The sequence below is a fragment of the Cicer arietinum genome, chromosome 2 (genome assembly GCF_000331145.2).
Source record: "Cicer arietinum cultivar CDC Frontier isolate Library 1 chromosome 2, Cicar.CDCFrontier_v2.0, whole genome shotgun sequence".
Classification (NCBI taxonomy): Eukaryota; Viridiplantae; Streptophyta; class Magnoliopsida; order Fabales; family Fabaceae; genus Cicer; species Cicer arietinum.
The window spans coordinates 46,481,072-46,498,203 of NC_021161.2; the positions used below are offsets into that span (position 1 = coordinate 46,481,072).

The 17,132-nt window shown below is 25.6% G+C and overlaps 1 protein-coding gene across 1 annotated transcript; it reads right to left on the bottom strand.

The window, feature by feature from the left end:
* Nucleotides 1-11,302: 11,302 nt before the first annotated feature.
* LOC101507664 (laccase-5) lies at nt 11,303-14,965 on the bottom strand. The gene is made up of 6 exons (XM_004490947.3): nt 14,808-14,965; nt 14,289-14,440; nt 13,773-14,017; nt 13,243-13,371; nt 12,131-13,096; nt 11,303-11,715 (listed from the first exon to the last, which is right to left on the bottom strand). The coding sequence occupies exons 1-6, from the start codon at nt 14,892-14,894 to the stop codon at nt 11,585-11,587; spliced, it is 1,710 nt and encodes a 569-aa protein (XP_004491004.1). The 5' UTR covers nt 14,895-14,965; the 3' UTR covers nt 11,303-11,584.
* Between the last annotated feature and the right edge of the window lie 2,167 nt (nt 14,966-17,132).

Consider the following 17,132-nt stretch of genomic DNA (forward strand, 5'->3'; position numbering starts at 1 on the left):
ATAAATTTTTGGTGGAGGAGATAATGTTGCATCTTTAATTTCTTTTGACTTTATTTGGATTTAAATGGTTTCTTTTAAGTTTTCTTCATTTGATTAATAATTAATAGAGAATCGACTTTCAATTAAACATAATTGGATTAAAGTATGGTATTTCAGCTGAATGCAATCTCTTGTAAATTGGAGTTTGTAATATGAAATAATTATTATCTAATTTATTTTTTCAGTGTTAATTTTTTAGTATCGTGTGTAGTTTGGTATTGTGGTTTGGTTAAGAGTTTAAAGTGTTTTTTAAAAATGTATTTTATTTATGTTCAACAATTTGAGGATTTAGTCGATGTTGATAAAAAAATTAAAATGAAATGTTTAGGTTATATGATTAGCTCGCATTTGATCTATTTGAAATAAAGCACAATCGTGATATTTTCAAACAATAAGCTATTATTGTGGTAACATGTTAAACTTCTCTTATGGTCTTGGAAGTTATAAGTTTTACCTAAAATTTTAATTAACAGTGGAGTAATCCATTAATTTGCTTAAGAATATATCATCTTAGTTATTTTAGTTGATTTCATAGGTGTCATTTTGTTGACATTTATTTGAAACTTTATATTGTTACTTGGTTACTCTTAGCACACTTTATGTTTTGAATTTTTTTTTTATAAATATATTTACTAGTAAGAGACTCTTGCATCCACACATATTCAAATTTTTAATTCCAAATATTCCTCGTGGATAAAGTGGTTAGTTAATTAAATATTATATAGACATATGTTATTATGATTAGATGATTCAATTTGATAATTACATATGTATATTTTTTCCGTTTATGTGTTTTGTACAATATTAAAATAAATTATAACATTATATTGTTTTGACAAAAAAAAATTATATTGTTAACAATTTATTATTGATATAATCAAAGCACGATACTATAACATTGAATTATATATAATTAAATTATTATGCAATAAAGACAAATGTTAAAAGAAAAGTTAATCAACAATATATAGATAGTTGAAGTCTTGGTTGTTAATGAAGTTATAAACTTATGGTACGACGAAATATTTTACGAAAGTTGTATGTTATATACATAAGTGACTTTATATTGATTTTATAAACATGAATCAAATTAATCTGATCAACTGTTATAAATTTAAAATGGAATTGATTTTTCGATAAAAAGTCATTATATAGAACCTGAAAATGAAAAATAAAATTAATTATTTTCTTCTCTTTTATATGAGATGTAAATTAATTAAAAAAAAAAGCAAAATACAATAATAATACTTAACTAATTCTATACTTCCAATTTGATATCGGTCTCTTGACTGAGTGAATAGCAACACCTGAACAAAAATACTAAATTTAATTAATTAATAATGACAAACAATTGTCTGGTGTATAACATTTTTATACTTAGTATATTATAATTGTTCTCATTTTATAAATAATATATTTAAAAAAAACTAATTTTAAATAATTCATTAAGGACAAACATTTGTCCCACATGTGGTTTTAATACTAAATATTTGTCATTTGTTTTGTGCTTTTTAAGATTTATAGCGGCAAATATTTGCCTTGTCTCATTTTATGTATTAATGACATATATTTGTCAATAATTTTTTTAATAAATCGATCAATGACAAATATATGTCAAGTATTTTTTTATGTATCAATAACAAATATTAGTTATGTATTTTTTTTACATTTATCGATAACAAATATTTTTTATATGGTTATTTTTAATATTTATCGGTGACAAATATTTGTCCCATATTTTTTTTATATTCATTGACAAATTTTATCCCCATGTTTTTTATGTTATATTTATCTGTGATAAATATTTTTCGTATTGTTGTATATATTAAGACAAATATTTGTCTCGTATTTCTTTTTATATTTATTGATAACAAATATGTGTTATGTATTTTTTTGTATATCAATAACATATATTTGTCCTATGTGTTTTTTTTTTATATTTATCAATTATAAATATTTGTCCCATGTTTTTTATATTTTTAGTGTTAGATATTTATTTTATATTTTTTAATATTTATTCATGACAAATATTTTTTTTATGTATCAATGATAAATATTAGTTATGTTTTTTTTATTTATAGTTATTTGTTATAAATATTTATCTCATATTTTTCTATTTATCAGTGATAAATGTTTATTCATAATTTTTTATTTATTTTATCAATGATAAATATGCTCTACATATTTTTTTTTATGTATTAGTGACATATATTTGTCTCACGTTGTTTTATGTTTATTATTGGTAAATACTAGTCTGTGTTTTTTTTTTTTTTTAATTTATATTTACCATTAAAAAGTATACATCCCATATTTTTCTTTTATGTATCAATAATATATATTTGTTTAGTGTTTTTATATTTATCAATGATATATATTTATCTTGTATTTTATATATACATCTGTGACAAGTAGCTGTCTCGTATTATTTTTATGTATCAATGATAAATATTTGACTCATATTTTTTATATTTATGGGTTATCGAATATAAATAATTTTTCTATATTTTCTTTTATATTTATTAGTGATAGATATTTAACTCATAAATTTATCGATGAAAAGTATGTGTCATATTTTTTATGTATCAATTACAAATATTTTTCTGATACTTTTTTTTATGTTTATTAATGATAAATATTTATCTCGCGTTTTTCTTTATATTTATCGGTGACATATATATGTCATGTATTTTTTTATGTATGAATAACCCTTATGCGTCTCATAATTTTTTATATTTATCAGTGATAAATATTTATCTCATGTTTTTATATAAACATATGACAAATATTTGTTTTATGTTGCTTTTAGGTATCAATGACAAATATTTGTTCTATAATTTTTATATTTATCGATTATAAAAAAATTTCTCACTTTTATTTATTTATATTTATCAGTGATAAATTGTGTGTTCCATATTTTTTATGTATCTATAACCTATATTTGTCCCATATTTTTATTTATTTATATTTATCAATAACAAATATGTGTACCCTATTTTTTTAAGCATCTATGAAAAATATTTATCCCATTTTTTTTATATTTTCCAATTTTTATTTATTTATTTATCAATCACAAATGTTTATTTCATATTTTTTTTTTATGTATTAATGACAAAAATTACTATATAATATTTTTATACTAACTTTTTTTTTACCATTTTAACATAAGAGTTCATACTTATTTTTTTAAGGAAGGAAGCATAAAATGATAGAAAAATGATACAAGAGGGAAGTTAGTAAAATTTGAAATTTGAAATAGAAAAATGTAACAAAAAGGGAGGAAAAAATGGGATAAAGTAAATAGTTCACTGATTATTGATAGTGTGGTGAATAAATACTAGTATTAATGTGGTTAATAGATAATATAGTAGATTAAAAGATGTCTTGTTATTTCCTTAATTTTAAATAGGTGTCAATAAATAGAATAAGAGTAATAGAGTAAATTCAATTGTATCTTCTTTTTTTTTATTTATAAAACAATCTTCTTGTAAATTAAAAAAGGTACTGAAATAATATTTAATTAAAATTAAGTAAATTTTGAAGCTCAAATTTCAACAGAAACAATTTTATGAAATGATAATTTAAAACAATATTTAATATTTAATTAGACTGTACTTATATTTCTATTGAATTATAGATTACGAAAGTTTTTTCGTTAAGTAATAAGAAAAAAATAATAGAGATTCTATTCTAAAGAAAAGTATACACAAATATTTATTTTACATATATTATACTATTTTGTAAATGATAAAACAAATTTTTTAATCAAAATTGATAAAAACAGCTTAAAAAAACAAAATTGTTATATTTATCTTGTAGTATTATTTATTAATTTCTTTGAGAAATTGAGTCAATTTTCAATAAATACTTAACGTAATTGCTGAGGCTTACATTTTAGTTAAGCTATTGAGGTTCATATTTGAATGTTTGATTTGTACAACTTTGGCATCTGCGTGTTAAATTGTTAACACATGTTTGTGGATAAATTCGGCTATAAAAATCAAATATTGGAGTCTTGTTGCTCCTCAATTGCTTAGTTTGGATAATATTGTCCATATAGTGATTGTTCCAAACATAATTTACTTGTGATTAACTAATTGTATTGTATCTGAGTTTTGATCTCTAGTTGAAATGTTTTGTTCTCAAATACTCCTTACCTCTTAGCAAAATTTTAGATTAATTAAGATTCCTTTTCTATGAGGAAAAAAAAATTGCTCGTGTATAATCACTAATCTAAACATAATATTTTTTAAGTATGATATAATTCTTTTATAAAAGAAATTTAGATTAACAACCATATAAGATAAAGAAAATCACCAACCTTAACGAAGGTTTTTGATAAAATTTACATCTTTGAAACTTGATTGTAAATTAGATAAAATGACACTATCTATTCCAACCCATGTTGATCTTTGAATAAAATCACATTGATAAATAAATAAAAAGAAATTGTGAAATAATTTAAAATATGTAGAGATTTACGTAATTATAAAATTTTAATGATAAAATAATAGTTAAATATCTTTTAATATGTAAAATTGTTTAGAATCAATAATTTTTTGTAAGTATTCAACTTATATCTCGCAACAATGTGAGTAAAGTTAAGTAACTTGGTACTCTTTGATCTGTCTTACGCCTTTTTCTAGACAAAGCCTCAAGTAAAACAATAGACTAAAAATATTGCTTACTTGTACTTATGGTCCTTATTTTAGTCCTTACTTTCTACTTTTTAAAATTCAGTTTTTTGATATCTAAAGAAATATCACACTTGTTGTAATTTTCACGGATGTATATTTTTTGTCTAAAAAAAATAATAATGTAACAAATTTTAAATAATATAAAATAATTTTTTTTTTTATGTGTTTAAATTCAGATGATTTATATTCATTCATCTCATCAAAGATATAAATATAAGTAACAAAAATCAAATAATAAAAACAAATTCATGCACTAAATATAAATTACAAAAATCAAATTGAACTTACAAATCATAATTTCATAATTCTAGATTTTCTTTCGTTGTTTTCATTTTCTTTTGTTATTGCTTTATTCATTTATGTATAATTTGACCGAGTTAGTTGTTTTCTTGATTTATTTTTGTATAGATAAATTATTATCCATAAGATTAGATTACGGATTTAATCATGGGGATATATATAATTATAACTTATTAAGGCCAATTGCTAAGTGGATGAGATGAATTGGAGCTATAATTTAGCCTAGTCGTCCCACATGAAAATATCCAAATTAATTGGTTTAAATTTTGGGCAACGTGGACATCAAATAATGTTTGTGGTATTAACATCCAAAGTATTCATTTGTTCATGGACTAAGACTACTTAACATTGATGCTAATAATAAGTTTGCTGAAGATGTGAAAGGAAATGATATCATTGAATTTTATGTGGAACATACAATTGACACTACAATCGTGGGTGATAGGAAATTCACCTATGTAGTCCATATGTAGTTGAAATGTGTATTAAGAAAAAAATATTGATTCATGTGTTTGTTTAGGGACATTGCAAGAATCAAAGCAGATGAATAAAGCAGAGAAAATTAACCGATCATAATTGGAAAAAAATACATCTTAAAGAGATTTTTTAAAGTTTTAATATGATTAACTAAATTAATATAAATGATATTATATAATATTTTTTTATCAATTGATTTAATATTGTCGAAACAATATTAAATTTTAAAAATATTTATATATTTTAATTTAAAAAAATATTAAAATCTGCAGTTTTTTTATTAATTAAATTTTTTTAAGTCTTATGATAAAATATATATATATATACATTTTTTTTTTCAAAGATTTAAATCAGTTGCTTTGATAACCTTACACCCGATTCAAAAAAAAAAAAACTCAACTTACGATCAGAATCATGGTATATATATATATATATATATTGAATTTCTTAATTGTTTTTTTTAATATGTTATTTTAATGTTAATTTCACATCGTTTTAAAAATTTGTTACACATCACTTTCGAGGCTAAAAACTTAAATTAAGTTAAAGTTGTAGCAAATGTGATATTGATACCAAACAAGAAAAAAATAAAACTATTAATCAAGTAATAATCTTTTTATTTTTTATACTTTTTGACGATAAAAGACTTATTTAGAATACTTAAAATATACTAATTTATTCAAAAAATATAAAAAAGATAGGGTATTAGTATGTTTTATTTTTGTATTGATTAAACTCTAGATTACCATGACAATTTCCCCTAATAATCATCGGATGTTGAGACAAGAATTGACATTTCTTGTGTCTGTAGTTAGAACGTAAATCAAAAACAAAATCACTAATGCAATAACAATTTTTCCTGCCATTAACTACATTACTAATCCCTAATATTTACCTAAAAAAACAAGATAAATTATTTCTACCACATGTATTTTAAAAAATTTAAATTAAATTTTCTCAAATATATTTGTGTCGCGAAAAATTTTGAATTAAATATTCTTAAAACACATTTGAGTTTTGAAAAATATAAAAATTAAAATTTTCTGAATAATTTGTTAGGATGGGATTTATTTTCTGGAGATTTTTTTTTTAAAAAAAATTATAAATTGGATACTTTCAGTAGAATGTAAAGGTGTATATATATAATTGTTGTGGTATGAGTAAAATTTTCCACTTATAATCGTGCTAGTCCAATGTGAAAGAAGGACGGGTCCAAAAGTACTCCTTCTAAGTCCAATCTCAAATAGGTCATGCTTTCATAGCCCTCCCCTCATTTTGATGGACATTGAATTTATGCATCATAAACACAAACGTTGCACAATTTCGAAGATATTTTGGCCCAACACTCCCTAAAATTTGACCCATACCCTACAACTTTTTTTCAAAAAAGCTCAATTTTATCCCTGCTATTTTGACATACCTACATTGAAAATTTTCGGACACAGCTCTCACTCTTACAAGCTACCAATTTTTTATTTCAAAATTTTGATATATTCAATGCTCTTGTCCCCTCTCTGTCAAGATTACCCTCTATATAAACAACGATATCATTAAATGTATATTTTTTTTATTATCATATATCTCTCGCTCTCCTTGAATAATTATTACTTACTTTTGTGTCAGAGCGTTTAAAGGTACCATCTTTATGACTGAATACGAAACATTATTCGAGTATTAAAGTCGGTCATTCATCTCGGTCTAGTTTGGATTGATATATATTTATCATGAGCCTTTTATTTTATTTTTTTGTTTAAAAAAATTACCCTTTATTTTTTATCGTTACTAGTTATGTTTATGTTTCATATTTTTGAAATAGAGGATGTAAAATATTAGTATTATTGTTGTTTAGGGAAATTAGTAAGCATTCGTGAATTATACTTTTTTTTTTCTATAGCATAAATGAAAAATAAATTCGTACATAGCTATAAGATCTTATATTCAAATTTGAAACATAATATTCAAACTAATAGTATCGACATTTATCAATTGAGATAAACATTTAAGATAAGTTATAGATTTTAACGAACATTGAACTATATTCCTTTGAGTTATAAAATTAGACGACAATTTGTACCAACAAAGTATATTTTCATGATTAGTATTCAACATATTCTTATTAGGAATATTTAATGCATGGTACGTACAAATAAGTGTTGTCTCTAGTTTAACAAGTGTAGTAAAAATTAGATTTTGATGTTCTCTTTTTTTCTCCCTCCTTTTCTCTCTCATGTTAAGAGAAAGACAGATTTAAATAACACGAGAACAATTTTTATAAAAATTATATTATACACAAAAAAGTGTTTATGTTTCTATGTCTTTTAATACGAGGGATAAAAAGAGAGAGCAAAATGATAGGATCAAAATCTGTAAAAATTTACATTAACAGAAATAATTAATTTAATCTTTAAGTGTTAACTTAAATGACAAATATCGATAGTGTTACGTTGGACGAAATTTACCATTTCTTCTATTGACAAATGTGGATACTCAACTCATGTGTTCACTGAATACGTGTCCACATTAACCAGTGAGCCATAATGTTAATCCTAATATCTATTTGGTTTAAATATGTATTTGATGCTTGCAATTATAATTATTTATTTATTTATTTTGATTTTCATAAGTTTTTTTTGTTAAGTTCACATCTCTGCAAATATAATATTATTCTAATCTTGTTATTCCATCTGGTTTCTGTTACAAAAATGTTACTCTATTAAATTTAAATATAATTAAAACATAACTTTTTTAACTTAAAAATAAATCCTCTAATATAATTAAATTATTACATTTTTTAATTTAAAAATTAACCCTAAATATTTTAATCTTCTTCTCTAAAGACCAAATGATATCATTATGGTGGAATATAAAAAATATCATTATGGTGGAATATAGAGAATATAGGATCCGATAATTTCAGGAATAGATTATCCCAAATTAAAGTCCATAATCTATCTAGGTTCAGATGTAATCATGCTGCTATCCTTATTTCCCTTGAAGAATTGGACAACAAAAGAAGAGGCATAATCACATCTTGAGGTTTGAAGGATGCAAGGTGTGAGAGAGCTATAAAGTCTTTATGGCAAAAGCATTTCCTTAGTTGTGTGGCTAAGTTGAATAGCCTCAAGAACTTGGACATGGAATTTGAGGAGTACCAAAAATGAAGAAAATAAGGAGATTGATGGTAAATTGAAGAATCTCATTCGTTGGTCATTAATTAATGGCATTATTTTTATGTAAATATTATGAAGCAAATTGGGGTTTGAACCCTTGTAAGACAATGCAATTGCAATAGTTTTTACCTAGTGGGATGCAAACAATGCTTGTGTAATGTATTTGTTTTATATCATATTTATATCCTTTTTTCGTTTCCTTTTTTATTTATTTTTTTTATGAATAATTATGTTAAAATAAATTTATTTCATGCATATATAAAATCAAAGACATAATATTATATTTTAATTATGCAATGATATGAGAATTTTATTTATCACTAAACTGCATCTTAAAGTGGATAATTTTGTTATTATTATATAATTTAGTTTTTATGTCTAGTGATCTTTAATAATTTTGATTACTTTAAATTAGGCACAACATCCTTAATTAATTAAAATTATTTCTAAAGTTTCGATAAACATTTAAATATTTATATGCATAAGGTATGGAATTGTGTATATAATTTGACAAATTCATCATAATTTTTAAATAAATCCTATTAAAATAAAAATTTAGCCTACAAATAATTTTTATGTCACAAGATTTATTTTATGGTATGTTTACATCGGCAATACCTGCAATTTGGATAAATATGCCTCAATTTTGACATGAACAATTAATATTCCATATATGATTTAAAACAAGCCTCTCATCAATGATATCTTAAATTATATAAAATCGTTTCTTCATTTGAATTTGTAGAATATCCCATGGATCAATGCATATGTTCGAAAGTCGGTAAGAGTAAAATTTATTTTCTTGTTTTATATGTGCATGATATTCTACTTGCTTGAAATGATACAATTGTTGCAAAAGGTGAAGCAATTTATCTATAATTTTTTTGATATGAAGTATATGGGTGAGACATCTTATGTCTTTAGCATTAAGATTCATAACAATAAACCTCGATGTATTATAGGTCTACTACAGGAATTAGAATGGTATATGACTTAAGAGTTTTATTTCATGGATTAGAATGGTAGATTCTATTTCCATGTATTTGAAAATTTTTATGGGATCATTTAGCTGGTATCTTATGGCTAAGAACAACAAAAGTAGAAATCAAAGCTAACATATTAACATAAAGTACTTAGCCACTAGAGACAAAGTTAAAGATAAAATAGTGGTTGTTGATCACATTAGCACCGATTTCATGATCGTTGATCCATTGACTAAGGACATGCCACCAATGAAAATCAAAGATCGTGTGGAGGAAACGAGTCTCTCGAGTATATGATTGCATGTATTCATAAAGTCTATTAATAAAACTCTTACATTTTAATATTTTCTCATTCACGCACACTTTAGTTTTTGAGAAAATATATTTTATTTTGTACCAAAAATAAATGTTGGATTTATTCATTAAGTTTTATTATCACATTAAGTATAATACTTAAGAAACTGAACATGCTCTAATACATGGGCGATGATACTCAATATAAAAGGAATTGGTCATTATGATTCACATGTTTATTTCTTAAGAAAATTTTAGAATTGACTCTTTTTGCTAATGAGTTGATTGTTTTGATAAACTGAAATAATATAATAATTTAATCATAAAAATTACATAAGTGATTCAAACTATTGAAAATAACATTTGACGGTGGTTCATGAGTTATCCATATAAAATGTCATAGCTTAATGACAATGGCTCATAAATTATGCACATGCAAATTCACAACTTTCATGTATATTATAACAGAGACGATGAATATTCAATGCATTCTTGTAGAATGTCTATAAATAAGTTATTAGACCCTAAGCTACCCACCCAATTTTTTATATACACCATTTATAAGGAGAGAATGAAAACTTGAAACAACGAATAATATAAAAACTTGAAACTCTTTATGTGTAACAATCATTAGAAGTAATTATTTTATGCACCGATTTTATTCCGCATTAGATAACTAATTACATTATTATTGTATTTTTCTAATTGATATTAATAAATTTCTTAAATAGAATTCAATGAAACATCAATCCAAATTACTGTATTTATCAAATTCTTGGCTTTGTTCACAAAGTAAAGAGTTGGAGGCCAGAATAGATTGATTTATTGTTGTTGTACCCATATTGACCTTCACTTAAAATTAATTTCACTCTACAGTTTGAGAATATGTTGTCCAAAAATTGTCCAAAGAAGCATTCTCTAAACTTCGAAATACTTAAATTTGATTATCTGATTATATGTTACCTCTCAAACAACCTAGCTAGTCAAACCGGTAGTAGTAATTTTGGTTGTCTAACACAGAAAAAACCTTGGCTCTATAATTTAAATTCATCAACCTGTAATTATTCTATGCACTACTACTATTTTGTTTATGATGGTGGCGTGTCAAAACAATTTAGTTTAAGTATTTATAATATAATGCTAGATTTTGAAATTATAATTCAAATTCATCGAGAGTGTAAATTTTTTATATTGTCGATCGATCATAATCATTTTATCTTTAAAATATAATGATTTATATTTATATCTAACTTACAATTTTGGCCAGAGTGGGCTACTAGTTCTTACCCTAAGAACATATATAGTTCAGAATTCAGATAATTGGAAAGAAATTAAGGAAGACACATAATCAAAACTTATCTTTTCCTTATAACATCAATTAAAAAGAGAAATATAACATATAGTATCAATTTAATCAATCGAACTTGTGACAATATAAGATGGCATTTGTGTTGAAATCACATTTACCATCTTTTCTAAACCCAATTTTATCTCTATGTGTGAAATTCAAAATAAAACATAACAAAGGAGAAAAAATCCCCCAATGCAGGGACACAAACATATAACCTCAAAACTAAATAAAATTACAAATAACTGGTGTGACAAATTGGATAATTTGGATTATATCCTAACACAAAGGAAGGTCCTCTGGAGGAGCTTCTATGGATTCCAATAATCCTTCTCCATCTTCTACCAAGAGAACAGTGGCCAAACCCCATGCTATGTGAACATCCAAGTGACAATGCAGAATCCATACACCTACACATATCACATCAACCAATTATATATGATCAAACATTAAATAATTGTTCAAGTTATTTTCTTTTTATCCAAATATTAGATTTTGGTTGCGTTGCGATGTTGATACCGGATAGAATTGCAGTCAAATGCGACTAATGTGGCCTCTCAATGACACAATCCATATCACGTCGTGGAATTTTAAATAAAAATAAAAAATCATAGTTTTTATACAATACAATTATCTACACCAACATTTCAGATTAAAAGTGTGTTTGATGTCAGATGCATGTCACTGTCAGACATTGACATGACACTCCCACATGCGATTAATTTAATTATTCTATTTTCTCAAATTATTATAGTGTCGACTTGTTAGAATCAATGAGGTGAGTAATATTTAATGCAAAGTTGGAATTGAACTAATGTTAATTACCTGGATTATCAGCAACAAATCTAATTACAGCCCATCCATTAGCAGGCACAGCAACAGTGTTCCTCATAGGTGGATCAACAAGATTAAATTTTGAAGCATCTTTCTTTGAATCAAAATTTCCAAAACCCTCAGCAACAATATAAAAATCATACCCATGAAGATGAATAGGGTGATTCTCAGGAGTAACAATACTAGTATCCTGCAAAACAATCTGCACCCTTGATCCAAATCTCAACTTAGTAACTTTAGTCCCCTGAATCGGTTGCCAGAGCGACCGACTCACATTACCAGTATAATCGAATTTCACCGGAGGTTTTGCCGGAAAATCATCGGTAAAAACGCCTTGAACTCCAAGTTTATGAGCTTGCAAGATTGAAAAATTGCTAGGAAGTACAAAAGACACATTGTTCATACTAGAAGTGAAACGTGTTCCATTAGGCCCTTGACATTGTTTTTTTGCATCAAAATTTTTTGGACAATTGTTGAGTCCTAATCCAATAGTAAAGAAAAGATCTTCATCAATTTCCAGAGGGACTTCAACTTTTCTAAGGCTTCTAAAACTTTTACTAAAAGAAGTAACTGTGTTTGTGTCATTGTAAGAAGGTAATGAAGGCATAATAGGTTTATTACTAGATGCACCCCCCTTTTTAGGACAAGGTGCTGATTTGTATTCAAGAATTGAGGTTGTTGTTGTGTTGTCAAAAGGTGCATTTTGTGCTGATTGGTAAGCACGTGCAGCTATGTAGTATCTTGATGGTGGTTGGTCAGCTACTATGAGAACATCAGTGGTTTGACCAGGTCCTAACATGAGAGTGTTTGTTGTGAATGGTTTAACATAGGAAGCATCAGCACCTACTACTATGAGTTTGTGATTTGCAACTGTGAAGAAAAGTGGTTGGTTTAATGCTGCATTGATTACTCTCAAGAGGTTTGTTTCTCCTGAATCTATTGGAACAATCGTTGTTTCTGCAATGCCAATTATCATGTCAAATATTAAATATAAACACAATTCATAGTTAAAAAGTTTATATATTCTTAAATAGTTAAAAATATTTTATATGTGAGATGTTGATAATGAGTTGAGTCAAAATTAATAAAGAAAATAATCAAACCTTGGCTAGAGCACTTGTAAAGATCACCAGGTTGACCATTAATAGTGTATGCATCAGATATATTTGGAGCTGCTCCTGTTTGTGTGGCTTGCTTAATAACATCAATAGGGTTTGCATCCCACCATTCCCCTAATTAATGATAATAATCATCATTATTTTTACTGTTAAACCATCTCCATCATCAACATAATCTTTGTCTAACAAGAAAAGGACAAGCATATCCCATAATTCAATTTTCTTTATCATTTCATCAAATGTCATCACATTAATTATTTTTGAAATGAATGTGAATCCTCTACGGCCTACTTTAGAGTGCAGTCGACTCTAGACTATTAAATTAAAAGAGATAAAAAATTCAATGATCTACTGTCAGTTGTATCATAAATCAGCCTGTAGAATTGTTAATAAGAGATTAAATTTCATATAATGTTTATGTAAAAAAAATTATATTGTCAATAAATCACAACCACTCACGTGATCAGATAGTTGATGTGAAATATTACAACTTAAATGTCGAATAAAATAATTACCTAAAAGAAGAGGTGTTTCACGCTTTGGCTTAGTGAAAGGATAGGTCTCTCCTTCCTTAGGACGAATGATTAGAGCTCCATAAACAGTGGCTCTCAACCATGAACTATGAGCATGCCACCAAAGTGTGCCTTCTTGTCCTTGAATGGTAAATCTATAGGTGTAACTTTCACCAGGACGAATAGGACATTGAGTTATAAATTCTGGTCCATCAGCCCATCCTGTTCTGATTTGTCTGATTCCATGCCTATACAAACACAATATTCATTGAGTCACAACAACAAACACAAGATTCCATGTCTATATACCGGGCTATCTTCACTCAATCAATCACATTTTTTAAGCATAATGCATTTTTCTATATACTAATACAAATATAATATGACTAGCTTGCAATCAATTATTAGTACAAGTGTGAAGAAAATTAAAATGAAAAAGTTTTTGCTTGTGAGTGAAGTGAAGCTACTAATTTGTCAAAAAAAGTGAGGCTAATAATTAGTCCTAGCTGGATAATTTACCAATGAATGGTGACATTGTAATGAGCTTTATTAATGACTTTGACAACCAAAGTATCTCCATTATTGACTTCCAAAGTTGGACCTGGAAATTGTCCATTTACAGTGATGCTACTATGTGTGTTGCACAGCCTCTTCACTGGAGTTGCTTGAACCTGTCTCCATAAAAATTGCAATTAAGTAATTAATCTTACTAAAGGTAAAATGAACAACAAATAGAAATAAAAGGGCTCTAAGAATATGAAAGCTAATTCTAAACCCATTATGTTTCTAAAAACATTAGGAAATATTAGATATAATATTATTCACGGTTAATTAATTAGTTAGACTAATATTGTAGTATCTAATAAGAAATACAACATTTGGAAGGAAACAAAATATGTTTGAAATAGATTTATAAAAAGAGTGACACTTGCATTTAATTTACATAGCGACTTTGTAAAATTGAATTAAGTACAATGTAAAAAACTCAATAAAAAAATAGAGATAATTTTTTTTTAATAAAGAAAAAAGAGAACTTACAACAAACTCATGCTCATGAATTTTGGCATTAGCTAAAGAAGCAAAGAGAACAAAAATGGCTAAGATTATGATGTTGAGAGTTTCCATAGTTTAGAGTATTAGGAATATAATAAGTGTGGATGAATATTAAGGTTGCAAATTGCAATGAAAGTAAGAGTAGTAGAATATGCCTTTTATAGCTAAGTTTAGAGCTAGTCGTTAAGGTTGGCGAATTAGGTTGTAATAGTACGACAAAGTAGTCACATACCATAAGAAACTTAGTTCAACCCTATGAAAGTTGTTGCACCCGGTAGTTAATTACTTTTCATCAACGTTTGCTTCTATCTCAAGTTTTAGGTATTTAGCTAGAGATTTTGAATTTTTACAAAGTGTAATGATTTTGAAACTTTGTCAAGTGCATGATTAATACCGGTAGTGAATAATTACTTTTTCTTATCTCCTTTTCCATGTAATAGTAAAAAAAAAAAAATCTATTTTTTTCATGTAAATAAATGATACATTCATATTTAGAGAATTTAACTAATGTTAAAAAATTAATTATTAATTTGTTTTTGTCTTAGAAGAGACAATAATAAAACTTGAAAACATTTAATTACTTATTTTATTAGTTTTGAAAGCAAGAAGAGTGTCAATTAATTTTTGTATTTGTCCAATTTGACTTTTTATTTGTTTCGGTGGTTGTAGAAAATAAAGTGCTAAAATCATACCCATAAAAAACAAGTGAGCCATTAGAAAACAGAGAGGCTAGTTATTAAAAAATAGTTATAAATTGAGTCCAAAAAAAGCTTTTGAAAAACCGAGAGCCTAGAATGGTTTTATTTTGTTTTGTTTATTTCAAGTGGCTAATGTTGATAGGAAAGTAACTAATTAACATATTAAAATGTAAAAAGTGTCCGCAATTTGGTGCATAGTATATAAAATAAACTAGTGTTGAATTGAAGTGATTTGATTGGGTTCAACAAGAATTTAGTTAGAGATACTTATGAAAAATGTAACTTAGAGTATTGAATTAGGTGGCCTGTGTCTCTCAACATTTCAAACATGGATGATCAATAGCTAACTATAACATACAGACCAGTCATGCTCATAGATACGCAATTTGACATTTCACAAAAATTTTGAGGACCATAGTGCCTCAAATGTCACTGCTGACGATTTCTTTAATGATCTGTTTTTTGTTTTGTTTCTCAGCATGTAACATTAAAAATTGCAAACATTAATGTCGTCAAAAATATAGAGGGCTGCTTCTTGAAAATTGGAAACTTTCCAATAATATATGAATGAATAAATTGTTTAATTAAATTCTATAAGAATGAAAAATTAAATTTTGCCTTAAAAAATATTGCTTTCATTTTCTTACTTTTAATCAGAGGTGGATCTCCTATTGGATCGGAGAATACATCAATGACATGCATTACAAATTAATCAACACATGCATATACGTAGTGCTCTCACCCACAAAATGTATATATGTGACTTCATTGATGTAATATCTTTTGGTATATATATTAATTACAGGTGTTATTATTCAAAATAAAACTCTAAACCAGTTTTAAAAAAATTAAAAATTGAATATTAATGTATATTTTTTTCATATTATTTTATTAAAACCGTATGAATCGAATCAATTACAAATTCCTTTTTTAAAATCAGGACGAACAACAAACATAAATTTTTAATATTTTTTTTTATTAGTATGATATATTATATTTATATATTATTTATTTTCTACTTGGTTTATATATTATTTATTAGTTTTTATTTATTTTTTTTAATAATACTTACTAGTTTAATTTCATCATTTTTTATTTCATATAATTCAAATATAATCAACTGTTGTTATTCCTAATGTTAAATTTAGTATATTATATACTGCATAACACCTATTATTTTACAATGTTTTTTATAATGTTAATAATATATATTTTATATAATTGTAATTTAGATATAAAAAATTGATCTAAATTAAATTATTTGTAATTGAATCAGTTCAATTTTTTTAAAATGTATCACCTAAATCGAACTGATTTTATCTGTGGTATCCTCTTGTGGTTTTTTTTTTCTTTTCAAACCCTTGATGTTATTTATGTTAATACTAAAAAAGTTAGCTCCTCTAAATGCTTATGATGATGAGGATCTTCTATACATTGCGACATTGAAAAAGACATGGAAGCTAACGCTTGGACAAGTGTGTTTCAGTATCCAATGTAATATGAATAAGTACAGTTTATTAATCTTAAATCACAAGGAAGATCAAATATGTTTTCCTTTTCCCATCTTGACCGTGAAAGGTCTCTACAAAATATATAGTGCAATACTTGTATA

What these genes read in the sequence shown, in the direction of transcription:
- LOC101507664 (XM_004490947.3), bottom strand. Translation starts at nt 14,894, where the DNA reads ATGGAAACTCTCAACATCATAATCTTAGCCATTTTTGTTCTCTTTGCT. An exon ending in TTCATGAGCATGAGTTTGTT is followed by an intron (nt 14,441 to 14,807) that starts GTAAGTTCTCTT and finishes TTATGGAGACAG; the next exon opens with GTTCAAGCAACTCCAGTGAA. An exon ending in TACAATGTCACCATTCATTG is followed by an intron (nt 14,018 to 14,288) that starts GTAAATTATCCA and finishes GTGTTTGTATAG; the next exon opens with GCATGGAATCAGACAAATCA.